At 45.9% G+C, this 15,651-nt stretch overlaps 1 protein-coding gene across 1 annotated transcript; it reads left to right on the forward strand.

Moving 5' to 3' along the window:
• Positions 1 to 7,575: 7,575 nt before the first annotated feature.
• Positions 7,576 to 14,143, forward strand: LOC142277062 (uncharacterized). Its single transcript, XM_075332618.1, has 2 exons — positions 7,576 to 7,612; positions 11,989 to 14,143. The coding sequence occupies exons 1-2, from the start codon at positions 7,576 to 7,578 to the stop codon at positions 13,851 to 13,853; spliced, it is 1,902 nt and encodes a 633-aa protein (XP_075188733.1). The 3' UTR covers positions 13,854 to 14,143.
• Positions 14,144 to 15,651: the final 1,508 nt, after the last annotated feature.

Genomic DNA, 15,651 nt, shown 5'->3' on the forward strand with positions numbered 1-15,651 from the left:
ACCAAACGGCTGGATGGACGGGTCCCACAGCCAGCTGCTGTGTCTCTCCCTGCACCTTAGTGTTCTTGTTTGACTACTGTGGCTTCCCAGCGGTAGTCCGCTCCCCGGTGTATGGGTGCCGGAGGAGCCCATTGTGCCCGCAGGCGCTGGCCCTTGGGTCTCTAGTAGAGTTGAGCGCGGTTCGAGGTTCTCCAGTTCGCGGTTCGAGTGATTTTGGGGGCTGTTCTAGATCGAACTAGAACTCGAGCTTTTTGCTAAAGTTCGATAGTTCTAGATACGTTCGAGAACGGTTCTAGGAGCAAAAAGCAGGGCTTTTTACAGCTACAGTGTGCAGGAGCCATCGCTGGCAGCCTGCCAGAAGCTGGTAACCAAGATAAACATCGGGTATCCAAGCAAAGCGCTTTGGTTAGTAACCCGATGTTTATCCTAGTTACGTGCAGGAAGCCCACACTTCCCCGCTCAGCTCACTCCGCCCCCTCCTGCACGCGGCATGTACGTGTACACACACACTCACACACACACACTCTGCACACTGCAATCTGCACACATGGTCCCGCTCGGCTTACCTGCGGTGATGAAGTCCCGACCTCAGCGCTGTCACTGTCCTCCATGGCCGCCGCTTGTCACATCACCTTCTCTCGCTTCCGACCCGAGACTGACTAGCGGTGACGTCACGGGCCTCTCGCGATACTTGGCTGTGAAGGCGGCAGTCATTGAACTCAGTGACAGGTGCTGTCGGCAGTGCAGGAGATCAGCGCAGGTAATGTACCTCGCTGACAGCAGCACTTGTCATGCCCTGCAGTGACCTGGGCTGACCCATTGATGTTAGCTCAGGTCACTGCATTGCTCTCCCAGCCAATGGGGAACATTCTGCTCTTCGTTGACTGGGACAGTGTTGATCGTCATGGCAACCCCTTGGATTACACCAGACCTGGATTTGTTTTTCTTTCTAATAAATTGGTTAAAGAGGGAATGTTTTGGGGAGTGTTTTTTCAAATAAAAATGTGTTTGTCGTCTATTTTTTTTTATTACTGACTGGGTTGGTGATGTCGGGTATCTGATAGACGCCTGACCTCACCAACCCCAGGGCTTGATGCCAGGTAACATTACACATCTGGTATTAACCCCATATATTACCCCGTTTGCCACCGCACCAGGGCGCGGGATGAGCTGGGCCGAAGCACCAGGATTTGCGCATCTAATGGATGCGCCACTTCTGGGGCGGCTGCGGCCTGCTATTTTTAGGCTGGGGAGAGTCCAATAACCATGGACCTCCCTAGTCTGAGAATATCAGACCCCAGCTGTCTGCTTTACCTTGGCTGATGATCCAATTTTGGGGGGACCCCTACGTGTTTTTTTTTTTTTAATTATTTATTTAATTTAAAATAACAGCGTGGGGTGCCCTCAGTTTTGGATTACCAGCCAAGGTGAGGTTGCCAGCTGTGGTCTGCAGGCTGCAGCCGTCTGCTTTACCCTAGCTGGCTACAAAAATAGGGGGAACCCTACGTCATTTTTTTTTTCATTTTTTTTGGCTAAATACAAAGCTAAGCACCCCTTAGTGCCACATGAAAGGCACCAAAGGGTGCAAAATTACAAAATGCAGGAGAGTGGGACATTATGTGTCTTTCTGCCATTATAATGACAGAAAAGACTGATATGAAGTGCACAAGCACAAGAAAATCACCAGAGCGCTCTACGCTGTGAAAAGCAGTAGAAAATGGCACTGGAGTGAACATGTGACCGCCTCATGTAGGTTGAAGCTATGGATCCTGGGTAAATTTATGCATTTACCCTCCTTCAGTTTTTTTGCAGTACACAAAAAAAACGAAAGGCACACGGATGACAAACAGATGACATACGGACCGTCTACGGAGCGGAAACGGATGCCACACGGATGCACCCGTGAAAAAAACAGACTGTTTTTTGCAGACCGCAAAAAGGGATTGGTCATTAATTGGTCATTGGTTAATGTAGCCTTATTCTGATCTGCCGTTTATAAACAGCAGGCAGAAATAAGTGAATAACGCCCCCCCAGCGTCAGAAAATCTCCGGGGTTTCAGGGGGTAGCTGAGACCCTGGAGATCCTGATTCAGGACGGTTTTTCCGGTCCCCGCTCACGTGATCACAGGTATACCCCGTACACGGATGATCACGTTACAGTAAATGACAGCGCCGGTAAAAAATTATTTATCTCCCATCTGGCATGAACAAACATGATAAATCTCCTACCCGGTCCCCCGGTGTCGCCAAAGTGCCCCCCCTGATGCCCTCCCAGAAATCCAAGATGGCCGCGCGCACAGCAGCGCGCCGGCCGCATTCACCCTACTCCTCTGATTTCTGTCGCATGTGCCATGACACCTGCGACAGAAAACTCCTCCCCAGGCCCTGCCAGGTCACCCCCTATAACCCCACCGGTGTTCCCCGGTGTCCCACGGTACCTGTGCAGCGTTGATCCCCTGCGGCCCACTCCTTCACAATAGACGCTGCCGCATGCACAGAGCGGCTGTCAGCTCAGCTTCCTGTGTTCAGACACAGTGAGTGGTGGTTATGCATCTGTAAGCTAAATGGGTGGCACGGTGGCTCAGTGGTTAGCACTGCAGTCTTGCAGCGCTGAGGTCCTGGGTTCAATTCTCACCAAGGACACCATCTGCAAGGAGTTTGTATGTTCTCCCCGTGTTTGCGTGGGTTTCCTCTGGGTACTCCAGTTTCCTTCCACACTCCAAAGACATACAGCGCTATGGAATTAATAATGCTATATAAATGAATAAATTATTATTATTACTGAAATGCCCTGCTCATGAGGTAAGGAACATAATTGATCAGGAGAGCTATATACTACATTTCCAAATGGAGGGATTTGCTTTTATAGTTTCCCTGCTGAACGACTACCAAACATGAGAGTCCATTATATGCCACAAGAAAACACATCTAAATAGCGAGCTCTGTTGTTAAGTATTCATTCAGCTGGATAACTGGACTTAAAGGGGTATTCCATCTCCAAGATCCTATCCCCAATATATAGTAGGTGGAATAGCAATAATATCAGCAAATACCAATATTTGGAAATGTAGAATAGTTCTCCTGATTAGGCATGCCCTTACCTCATGAGCAGGGCATTGCAGCTTTGGTAGCAACCATTACGACATGGACTCTGCTGCTGTGGACCCGGGGAGAGTGAGTGCAGATTCATTGCACCCACACTCCTCACATGAAGGGTCTGCACTCCTAGAAAATGGGGGATACGTTCCCTGAGTGTCTACCCCCATATTCTAGACGGTCCAGAGTCGTCGTGGGACCCCTTTATTTTTTTCTTACTATAAATTGGTGAAAGAGGGAATGTTTTGGGGACTGTTTTTTTCAAATAAATTTCTTTTGTCGATTTTTTTTTTTGTTAGTACTGACAGTTTATGATGTTGGGTATCTAATAGATGCCATGACATCACAAACTGCTGGGCTTGATCTCAGGTGACCTTACAGCTAGTATCAACTCGATTTATTACCCCGTTTGCCACTGCACCAGGGCACGGGATGAGCAGGGGTGAAGCGCCAGGATTGGCGCATCTAGTGGATGCGCCACGTCTGGGGTGCCTGCGGCCTGCTATTGTTAGGCTGTGAAGGCCCAATAACTATGGACCTTCCCACCCTGAGAATACCAGACCACAGCTGTCCGCTTTACCTTGGCTGGTGATCCAATTTGGGGGGGACCCTACTTTTTTTGTGTAATTATTAATATTTATAAAATAATTATAAAAAAAGAGCCTGTGGGGAGCTCCACATTGGATCCCCAACCACGGTAAAGCTGCCAGCTGTGGTTTTCAGGCTACAGCCGTCTGCTTTACCCTAGCTGGCTATCAAAAATGGGGGGACCCAACGTCATTTTTTTTTTAACTATTTTTTAAATAGAAAACATTAATGGGCTTCCCTGTATTTTGATTGCCAACCAAGGTAACGCCAGGCAGATGGGGGTGGCAACCCATAGCTGTCTGCTTTATCTGCGCTGAGAATCAAAAATACCGCGGAGCGCTACGTCATTTTTTTTAAAGATTTATTTATTTAAAAAGAAAAAAAAATTGCATTTTTTTTATTGTTTTTACGCCATTGACGATGTGCTGGAAGTGAGCAGTCAGCGTGATTCTCCAGGTCAGTGTGATTGCGGCAATATCAGACGTCCACATTTCTTATTATCTCAGTGGTGCCTAGAGATGAGCGGACCCGTGGACGTTCGGCTTCTGCTGGTCCAGCTGAACACTTGTAAAGATCGGTTCTGGTCTTGGACTTGACCTGAAGTTTATTTGAAGTCACTGATTGGCAGTTCGGGTCTCCGCCCACATGCAGCCATAAACACATCACTAACAGGGGAGGGCGGGTCTTTTCAGTTTTATTTCCCCAAAATCCAAACCTGAACTTTACTATCTTGGAAAAGTCTGAGTTTGTACCAAAAACCGAACTCCAGGTTCACTCATCTCTAGTAGTGAATAAAAATCAGACTTTTGTAAAAAAAAAAAAAAAACATGAAAAAATCGGATTGTGTCTCCATTTTCCGACATCGAAGTTGAGTGGGGACTTGTTTTTTGCTTGATGAGCCGACGTTTTCATTGACACAATTTTAGGTGCAATTCTTTTGTGGGTCGGTTTTGCTATTTCATTTCATGTTGATTTTTTTTTTTTCCTTCCCAAATGACATCTTCCCTCCATTATTATCTCCATTAATTTTACATATCGGCTCATGTCCTTATCATTTTGGTCCTTATAATATCGGATTCTTTCAGTGGTTTTAATCTGTTTTCAGAAAATTTCCTGTCCAGGATGGATATGGACAGGGACAAGATGGCGGAGAGGATATTACACCTCACCCTAGAGATCCTTTTCCGGCTTACTGGAGAGGTGAGAGATTCTGATGACGTCACATTACATCATTCTTATCTATGGGAATAACAGATGGACAGAACTGGAGAGGTGAGGACTCTGGAAATGTCTGGAGTGAGATTTATTACTGTGTCTCTCCATAACCAGGATTACACAGTAGTGAAGAAGACCTCTAGTGAGCGCTGTCAGGCCCCTGTGTCTGAGGGATGGGGAAGACCCCTGAGCCCAATCACGGGGCCTCCACCTCACCCCCCGATACATGAGGACATCAATGACCAGAAGATCCTAGAACTCACCTACAAGATGATTGAGCTGCTGACTGGAGAGGTGACACTGCTGGGAATGCTGGGACATTATACAGTAACGCTATGAAGGGATCGGGGGTGACGGTATCATTGTATGTGTCAGGTTCCTATAAGGTGTCAGGACGTCACCGTCTATTTCTCCATAGAGGAGTGGGAGTATTTAGAAGGACACAAAGATCTGTACAAGGACGTCATGATGGAGGTTCCCCAGCCCCTCACATCACCAGGTAATAGACAGCACTAAATACACACGGCCTATAATTATCTGTATGTAAGGAATGAATTCAGTCCCTGTATGTGTCTCCTCCAGCTCTATCCAGTAAGAGGACAACACCAGAGAGATGTCCTCGTCCTCTTCTCCCACAGGACTGTAAAGAAGAAGATCCCGATGTTCCTCAGGATGTGTTTCCTCCAGCTCTATCCAGTAAGAGATATCTACTCATGTACTTTCTGCACTAATTTTGTGTTTACATTTTTCGGCTTTCTGCTCTGTTTTCTTTTTCAAATGTATTGTCTTTCCTTCTGTTTGTTCCTAGTGCCTTCTCTATGTTGTTATGATGGCAACTCAAAGACCTGCAGAGGGTTCATAAATGGGATTTTTGAAGAATGCTTGAAATATAAGCCCTACTCCATAATTAAGCCCTAGTTACAGTCAGGGCCAGCGTTGGGAGGAGTCAAACTGCGCAAATTCTCAAGACCCCACTCTCTTAAAGACCCCATCAGTTGTAGTGTGAGGTTGATTGTTTTAGGACCTTTGATGGCTTCAAAGTCATGTGACATGATGTAACCAAAGGTCTCTTAATTGCAGGAGTCTAAAAGAACTGAACAGAAGACAGGCTGGCATGCAGGACTGGCATTAGGGGAAAGGGAGAGCAAACTGGGCAATTCTCCCAGGGGCCCCAGTGTTTATATACCAATTATAGGACTGCTTAAGGACCATTTTGACATCACGTCATGTGACCAAACGTCTCAATTGGAGGAGTCTAAAGCTGAAGAGGAGACAGGCTGGTGTGTCTGTGTGTGTTCACGACAATTTTAACCAGCTTTGCCAAAATGGGCAGAGCTTGGCCAGAAGAAGGGTGTGATGCCATCGCTTCTCTAATTCATAACAAACTGCGATGTTCCCTGTAACGGGGTGCCAGGGGTGCCTCCGGCCTTGTAGTCGTGGCCCTCGGTATCAGGCTTACCCCTGGTTCCACCGTCACTATGGGGACAGGAGCTAACTTGGTGGGGCAGAGTGTGGTCGTGGTGCAGATGTTGTCCGGCGCACAAACACTCTTCAGGCAGGGTACAATGCGATGAACAAACATTCTTTTATTCTTCACAGTTAAAAGTCCAGACAAAGCAATCCGGTCAGCAATAAATCTGGCAGATGACAATTCCTGTGGAGCTGGGGACACCCTGACCAAACGTCACCTCGGGTGGGGATATGCCCTCCGTACTCTACTTCCTTCGGGCACCCACTATTCAGCCAAGCATACACCGGACCCACACCGGCAGAATAGGCTCTGAGGTTACGTCCACCTCCTTCTCTCCGGTGTCCCCTGCTGTTCTGCTCACACACTCTGCCCGACGTGCACACACTGCTGCCCCGGATGCTACTTCTCACAAAGTCCCGAACAAAGCCATAAAGGTGCTGAGACGCTTTCTTAGCTGGGGGAAGCCTGTCCTTGCGTCCCCTCCAGTGGTGATGTGCCTGACTACTCCACTTCGCCCGGCTCCCACTGCTGGCTACCCACAGTCCGGACCCACACCGGACTGCTTCACACTATGAGGTTCCGCTCGCTCCTTTTCTCACCGGCTTCCCTGATTTCCAGCTCCCTTCTTTCTTTCTTGCTTTCTGCCCACTCAGCTCCACACTCTGCCCCGGCTCTGCTGCTCCGCTCCTGTCCCCGAGACGACTGCTCCCTTGATCTAATCTTTTCCTCACACCCTTGCTCTCTCCTCCCCTTGTCTCTGCCGGCTCCTCCTCTCCACTGTGGTGACAGCCGTCCCACCCGGCCACTAGGGGTACCCTAACACTATACACATGCACATACAAATAAAACATTTTTATTAATAACATTTCCGGGTTAACTATGCTCCCTTTTGCAGAGGGGTCTGCTCACCCACTGCATCCCTATGCCAGAAATCTCACTCCAGTCCCTGATGTCATTTTTCAGTGTACATCACCGGTCTTGATGAATTTGAACCCTAATGTTTATCTGTACAGGCTGCAAGACCCTGCTACCTGCTTTGGTTACAAAGCCTAAGGATAGGCCATCAGCGTTACAGTCCCAGACAACCCAGTTGAATTTTCAGAATCTGTCTTTATTTTATTTTCGTCTTCAAAAAAACCTCTTTGAAATTGTCTATGTTGTGGATCAATGTTTCAAGGAGATGTTTGCAGGTTTTGCCAACTGTCATGGCAGCGTCCGGATCTGTTGAAATGATAGACTCTGGTACTTTGCATTTTAATTTCTCTGCAGCCTGTGAGCAGCGCAGGGAGACGCAGGCATCAAACTACAGGCTTGGGCAGGCTAGTAAGGCCTTGTGCGCACTAGGCGTTTTTGCCGCGTTTTTAGCGGCGTTTTTTACCGCGTTTTTGTGCTGAAAACGCAGGGACATTGCTTCCCCAGCAATGTCAATGGGTTTTCATAAGTGCTGTCCGCACACAGCGTTTTTTTCTAGCTGCGTTTTTGTGGTGACCACAAAAACGCAGCATGTCAATTATTTCTGCGTTTTTCACTGCGTTTTTCATCCATTGAATTCAATGAGATGTTAAAAACGCAATGAAAAACGCATATAGCCGCGTTTCTATGACTAAAAACGCAGCTATAAACGCAAGGGGTGGGTACTACAGTGACGTGTACAGGAAGAGGATTCCTTCTGTTGGTAAACACAGAAGCAGGAATCCTCCCGGTACCGTCACTGCTGCGTCCACAACCCGTCCGGCGCCATGTCTGGGCGGGAGGTGGAGGCAGCGGCGAAAACAAAAGTGAACAGTAGAAAAAAAAAAAAATGTCATATATACTCACCTGTCTGCAGGGTCCCGGTGCCATGCCCACTCCCAGCTCCTCCCGGTACCGCCGCTCTGGCTGTGTGCAGTCTCCCCGGGGCAGGACCTTGCTTGCAGGACCTGGCGGTGGATCACCTGATGCAGTCACCTGACGCATCAGCTGATCGCGGTGACGCGGGCGCCCGGCCGGCTATCAGCTGATCCTGCCGTCAGGAGACTTCATCAGCTGATTACCGGCAGCTTCTGCAGCGATCGGACGGGATCAGACTCCTGTCCAATCGATCGCTCCAGGAGCTGCCGGTAATCAGCACAGCACATAAGTGAGTATTTATTTATTTTTTTTTTTTGCACCGATGCATCAGCTGATTGTATAACCGGCTTTTATACAATCAGCTGATGTGTGATGTGATTCAGGCACTTGATCCTGACACATCATCTGATCGCTTTGCCTTCCAGCAAACCGATCAGATGATATTGGATCCTGATTGGACGGCGCGGGACCCTGACCCAGGATTACTGCGGAGGGGGGTTTATTTCAATAAAGATGGAGTCACTAATTGTGTTGTGTTTTATTTCTAATAAAAATATTTTTCTGTAGTTGTGTTTTTTTTTTTATCATTACTAGAAATTCATGGTGGCCATGTCTAATATTGGCGTGACACCATGAATTTCGGGCTTAGGGCCAGCTGATAATATACAGCTAGCCCTAACTCCATTATTACCTAGCTAGCCACCCGTCACCAGGGCAGCTGGAAGAGTTGGATACAGCGCCAGAAGATGGCGCTTCTATGAAAGCGCCATTTTCTGGGGTGGCTGCGGACTGCAATTCACAGTGGGGGTGCCCAGAAAGCTTGGGCACCCTGCACTGTGGATTCCAATCCCCAGCTGCCTAGTTGTACCCGGCTGGACTCAAAAATTAGGCGAAGCCCACGTCATTTTTTTTTTTTAATTATTTCATGAAATAATTAAAAAAAAAAGGCTTCTCTATATTTTTGGTTCCCAGCCGGGTACAAATAGGCAGCTGGGGGTTGGGAGCAGCCCGTACCTGCCTGCTGTACCCGGCTAGCATACAAAAATATGGCGAAGCCCACGTCATTTTTTTTTTAATTATTTCATGAAATAATTAAAAAAAAAGGGCTTCTCTATATTTTTGGTTCCCAGCCGGGTACAAATAGGCAGCTGGGGGTTGGGGGCAGCCCGTACCTGCCTGCTGTACCCGGCTAGCATACAAAAATATGGCGAAGCCCACGTCATTTTTTTTTTTAATTATTTCATGAAATAATTAAAAAAAAAGGGCTTCTCTATATTTTTGGTTCCCAGCCGGGTACAAATAGGCAGCTGGGGTTTGGGGGCAGCCCGCACCTGCCTGCTGTACCCGGCTAGCATACAAAAATATGGCGAAGCCCATGTCATTTTGTTTTTCTTTTTGGGCAAAAAACTGCATACAGTCCTGGATGGAGGATGCTGAGCCTTGTAGTTCTGCAGCTGCTGTCTGCTCTCCTGCATACACTAGTGAATGGAGGATGCTGAGACTTGTAGTTCTGCAGCTGCTGTCTGCTCTCCTGCATACACTAGTTCTGCAGCTGTCTGCTCTCCTGCATACAATGAACATTTTGAAAAAGGAAATGACATCAGACCTTTTTTTTTTTTTTTTTTCATCAACAATCTTTAATGGCATTGTGCACTGATTAAAAACGCAGTGAGCAAAAACGCAGCAAAAAACGCACCAAATCGCGGCAAAAACGCATGCGTTTTTGCCGCGTTTTTTTAGCCGCGGGTGCGTTTTTTTAGACAAAAACGCACATAAAAACGCAGCGTGAAAAAAACGCCTAGTGGGCACATACCCGAAGAGTTATTCTCTGCTGGGCTGCTTGTTAAATGTCTGTGATCACATGCTGTAGAGGAGAAAGTATTGTTTGCCCCTGTTCTGTATATGCTGGCTGGACTATTTCATTAATGGCATCTATAATACTGATCTGGTGAGGTGTTGTGATCCATGTTTATGGGTGTTTTTTGTGCATTATTACTGTGAGCTGTTGTGGTGTTGTGTCGCCCGGGGACAAGGGGTACTCAGATCCGGGCCACAGGGTCACTTCTGTGGGTATCACGGTGGCGTGACCCGGTCTGTGATCCCAGGCTCCACAGTAAGAAGGGGATTGGGTAAGGGAGATTGTCCGTGACGCCACCCGTGGTGTGCGGTGAGGTAACGGAGCACCGCCGCTGCCGGTTAATGGATCCCGGGGATGGTGGTGGGCAGCAAGGTGGTGATTTCCCTCCACGGGTAGGGTGTTGGTGTCCCGGGACCCCGGTGAGGTGGTGCAGGGTGGAAATGGAGACGGTCTGAGAGCTGTGCGTCCGGTTGGACCGGGGGATGTTGTTACTCACAGTTCGCTTTGCAAGGAAATTCCCACAGAGTCAGGAATTAACCAGAAACTGCCGGAGTCCGCAGCCTTCGGTACGGAGGGTGTTAGTGTCCCACACACGGTGCAGCAGCCCCTGTTCTTTCCCTGCAGCCAGGTGCCTCTCTCTCCACTCTCTTTCTCTTTCCTCCTCAGCCGGGAACGGGGAGTCCGCTCCCCTGCAGTAATCCAGGATCTCCTTCCACACCGGCGGGCCACTACCCTGCCCCGGTCACAGAGTCGCTTCCTCACTACCAGCCTGTCCCGGCCCTTTTGGAGCACGCATCAGTATCAGCCCAGGAGCTACAACTCCGGGCTCCTCTCCTGTCTCTCTCTCCACACACTCTGCTCCAGACCCTCCCCCTGCTCTGTTTTGCTCTTACACTGGGGGAGGTGATTTGTCCTGCTGCACTGGTGTGGGATCAGGCTGCCAAGAAGGATTAACTCTTTCTGTGACAACCTGGCTTTGCCAGGGCGTCACAGTTTTAACCCTTGTTGTCATTTTTGTTGCTGCCATCCTGCTCTTTCTTTTCTCCTTAGCCTCTCACTGTTTATTTTTGTGAGTTTGCAATGTGTCCCATCTGTCTTTATCTGTATTTCCATCATAATCCTGCCCCTTCCTTCCCTAGGGGATCACAGATTAGACCTAGTCAGGAGACTAGTAATGCACGAGACTCCGGCATCTCCATCTTCAGGGGTAATCCAGAGGTTAGGAATAGCTTAGGCTCCCCTAGTGTGAGGGACAGTATAGGAGCCCCCTATCCCTCATTATCCTGCAGTCACATTGTGACAATCAATCAGATTATTTACTGTAGTACATTCCAGAGAACTGGTGCTAGGAATGGGACAGCCGAATTAGCAAAGATGTAACTCTTCAGGCTGCGTTACACACGATATCGCTAGCGATCTCGTTAGCGATGTGACACGCCCAGATCATTGCTACGATTTGCCGAGATCGCTCATAGGTCATTTTGTAGCGGTCACATGTACCCATCTCACATACGACGCTACATCGTTCAGCGAGATATTGTTTGACCAAGGCAGTCATGTGGATGTTGTTCGCCGTTGGCAGGGTGTCAAACGTAGCAATATGTCTGCTGCATTCCAAACGACGAACAATATTTTGAAACTGAACGTCATGTCAACGATTTTGGCTATTTTTAAGATCGTTCGGAGTCGCACGTAGGTGTCACATGCAACGACGTCGTCAACGACGACAGAAGTGCGTCATGAAAACCATGACCCCGAACATATCGTCAGATAAATCGTAGCGTGTAAAGGGGCCTTTAGATCTTGATATTGGACAACAGATTCAGAATAATTTTTTCCCTAATTTTATTTCTGATGTTATGGTTTAAAAGAATAAATGTACTTTCAAGATAATATCATTAAAAATTAATAACTTTGTGTTTATTTTTAGCAGATGACTGTATTGGGAGTTCAGATGGAAATCTAATATCTTCAGAATTTATAACAGATGATGAAAGTATCCAACATGTTACATATGAAGAGCATGCTGTTGTCCCAGATATAAATCCAGTCCTTCCTCGGAAAGCTCTATCATCTGAGTTTTTCAAACAAGCCCAAAATTCCCATTTATCACAGAATTGTAAGCAGAATAAAAGTTACAGAAGGGATGTGGAATATGAAACGGATGAAACAGTTCCTACAAGGGAGAAGACATTTTCATGTTTAAAATGTAGGAAATGTTTTGCCAGGAAATCACATCTTGTTGACCATCAAAAATATCACACTGGAAAGAAGCCATTTTCATGTCAAGAATGTGGGAAATGTTTTATTCATAAATCATATCTTTTTAAACACCAAAGATCTCACACAGGGGAGAAGCCATTTTTAAGCCCAGAATGTGAAAAATGTTTTATTCCAAGAATAAACCTTGCTAACGATCAAAAAATTAACTCTAGGGAGAACCCATTTTCATGCTCAGAGTGTGGGAAATGTTTTAGTCAGATGTCACATCTTGTTATACATCATAAAATTCACACAGGGGAGAAGCCATTTTCATGTTCAGAATGTGGGAATTGTTTTATTAAGAAATCAGATCTTGTTGTGCATCAAAGATCTCACACAGGGGAGAAGCCATTTTCATGTTCAGAGTGTGGGAAATGTTTTATTCAGAAATCATGCCTTGTCAGACATCAGAAAATTCACACAGGGGAGAAACCATTTTCATGTTCAGAGTGTGGGAAATGTTTTAGTCAGATGTCACATCTTGTTATACATCATAAAATTCACACAGGGGAGAAGCCATTTTCATGTTCAGAATGTGGGAATTGTTTTATTAAGAAATCAGATCTTGTTGTGCATCAAAGATCTCACACAGGGGAGAAGCCATTTTCATGTTCAGAGTGTGGGAAATGTTTTATTCAGAAATCATGCCTTGTCAGACATCAGAAAATTCACACAGGGGAGAAGCCATTTTCATGTTCAGAATGTGGAAAATGTTTTTTTCAGAAATCATGCCTTGTTAGACATCAGAAACTTCACACAGGGGAGAAACCATTTTCATGTTCAGAGTGTGGAAAATGTTTTATTCGGAAATCAAAACTTGTTGAGCATCAACGATCTCACACAGGAGATAAGCCACTTTCATGTTCAGAATGTGGGCAATGTTTTACTAGTAAATCACATCTTGTTAGACATCATAAAATTCACACAGGGGAGAAGCCATTTTCATGTTCAGAATGTGGGAATTGTTTTATTAAGAAATCATGCCTTGTTAGACATCAGAAACTTCACACAGGGGAGAAGCCATTTTCATGTTCAGAATGTGGGAAATGTTTTATTTCAAAATCAGATCTTGTTGTGCATCAAAGGTCTCACACAGGGGAGAAGCCATTTTCATGTTCAGAATGTGGAAAATGTTTTTTTCAGAAATCATGCCTTGTTAGACATCAGAAACTTCACACAGGGGAGAAGCCATTTTCATGTTCAGAATGTGGGAAATGTTTTATTTCAAAATCAGATCTTGTTATGCATCAAAGATCTCACACAGGGGAGAAGCCATTTTCATGTTCAGAATGTGGGCAATGTTTTACTAGTAAATCACATCTTGTTAGACATCATAAAATTCACACAGGGGGGAAGCCATTTTCATGTTCAGAATGTGGGAATTGTTTTATTAAGAAATCAGATCTTTTTTTGCATCAAAGGTCTCACACAGGGGAGAAGCCATTTTCATGTTTTACTAGTAAATCAGGTCTTGTTAAACATGTGAAGAAGCCGCACAGGGAAGGGAACCTTTTTCATGTTGTGAATAATTGAAATATTTAACTGGTAAATCAAGTCTGGCCGACCATCAGAAAACCAACAGAGCGGACCAGCCATTCTTGCTTTCAGAATTTGCCAAATGTTTTTAAGAGTAATCAGATCCTGTTGTCCTATGAGTCACAGAGGAGAAGCCATCATGATGTATTATAATTCAAAGGGTTTTATAAGAAAGGTTAGATACAATTGCTCAAGTAAGAATTTGTAAGGAAAAACACCATTTTATTTCTTTTTAAAGTTATTGTATTTTTTGGACCATAAGACACACCTAGGTTTTGAAGGAGAAATATAGGGAAAAGGATTGACACAAAAAATGTGGTCATCATGCACTGTTATGGGGGGGGGGGGGGGGAATCTGCTGCTGACACTGTTACTGGGATAAAATCCCCCAATTCTTTACTGATGTCACCCATCCTGGGCCCCTTTCAGGTACTGTTGATATGTCTCCCATCCTTGTGTATACTGTTTATCCATCCTGGTATATATGTTGCCCATCTTTATCCCATCCTGGTATATATGATCCCCATCCTGGTATATATGATTCTTGTCCTAGTATATATGTCCCCATTCTTGTATATATAGCCCTCATCTTGGGCCCATGCTGGTATATATTTCCCGATCACACTACACACATAAGAAAAGAAATGATTATACTCCCCATCCCTCTGCTCTTCCGGTGCACGGTGTTCTCTTCTGATGCTGGCAAGTGACTTCACCATGTAAGCGGAGAAGCGCATGACATTACTGCCATGTGCCCCCAGTTACACGCAGACGTAAGTGTTAGAGAGTAGTCAGCCATTATGTGCTGAGCAGCCATGTATCTAACAGCCATCTTGGGAAGACTTGAGCAAACTAACTTTGCAGCTAATGAGATGCACTGGCTAGAGTTCTTCCCCCAGAGAGAAGATAGAGATGACATCAGTGTAATTAACAAGTATAAGAAAAGGTCCAAAAAGGTTAAATCAAATAGAAGAATACAATTGCGTCAGTTGATAGATGGTGATGTGTAGTCATGAATAGCAGGTGTATTGAATTGATAAAGAAATTAAGTTGTCAATAGAGTTGTCAGTGTGTGAAGAACTATGTGAAGTAGAGGCGCCTTCAGGGATCAGAAATGTCAGCAATGACGACATGGCTGAACTAGTGAAAAGTATCATGGAGGCCCATAGGAATCCAATAGTGTTTACCGCAATGCTCGTAAATAATGTCATGATGTATCATTATATTCTTTGTTCTCCAACGTATACGCCTTTCTCTGCAGTATGAGCTTTCCTTTGTCTAACATGTATAAGAGCCCCCACATGCCTTTCGGGGGACACTTCCTCTTCATCTGTTGCTAATTCTGCTGTTCTGCCAGACACCTGCGTGTGTCATCCTGCCGCATAACCTGTCTTATCTGCTCTGTTGCTATCTCGGAATAAACTTCAGTCTTTGCTTGGAACGGATTGTCTACAACGTCTTAGCACTCAAGGTCTACGGACATTTTCTTTCAGTAAACTGCCAGAATTTTCACTGCTCCCCACAGCCGGGATTATGGGTTTGGAGAGCAGTGAATATTCAATGTCTAATAGTAGACACACGTGATCCTCCAGTCATAGCAGTAAGCGGGCGGCTTAGTAATCATGTGTACCCGATATTAAAGAGAATGAATATTCGCTGCTCCCCATGCTAATAATACCGCCTACTTCTTGGTTGGGGCTGGCTTCATTGCCTAGAGGTGGGCGGGATTATGTTGTGGGGAGCAGTGAATATTCAATGTCTAATAGACACACATGATCGCCCAGTCATAGCAGTA

Source organism: Anomaloglossus baeobatrachus, unplaced genomic scaffold (genome assembly GCF_048569485.1).
Source record: "Anomaloglossus baeobatrachus isolate aAnoBae1 unplaced genomic scaffold, aAnoBae1.hap1 Scaffold_406, whole genome shotgun sequence".
Classification (NCBI taxonomy): Eukaryota; Metazoa; Chordata; class Amphibia; order Anura; family Aromobatidae; genus Anomaloglossus; species Anomaloglossus baeobatrachus.

What these genes read in the sequence shown, in the direction of transcription:
- LOC142277062 (XM_075332618.1), top strand. Translation starts at nt 7,576, where the DNA reads ATGGCAGCGTCCGGATCTGTTGAAATGATAGACTCTG. An exon ending in TGTTGAAATGATAGACTCTG is followed by an intron (nt 7,613 to 11,988) that starts GTACTTTGCATT and finishes GTTTATTTTTAG; the next exon opens with CAGATGACTGTATTGGGAGT.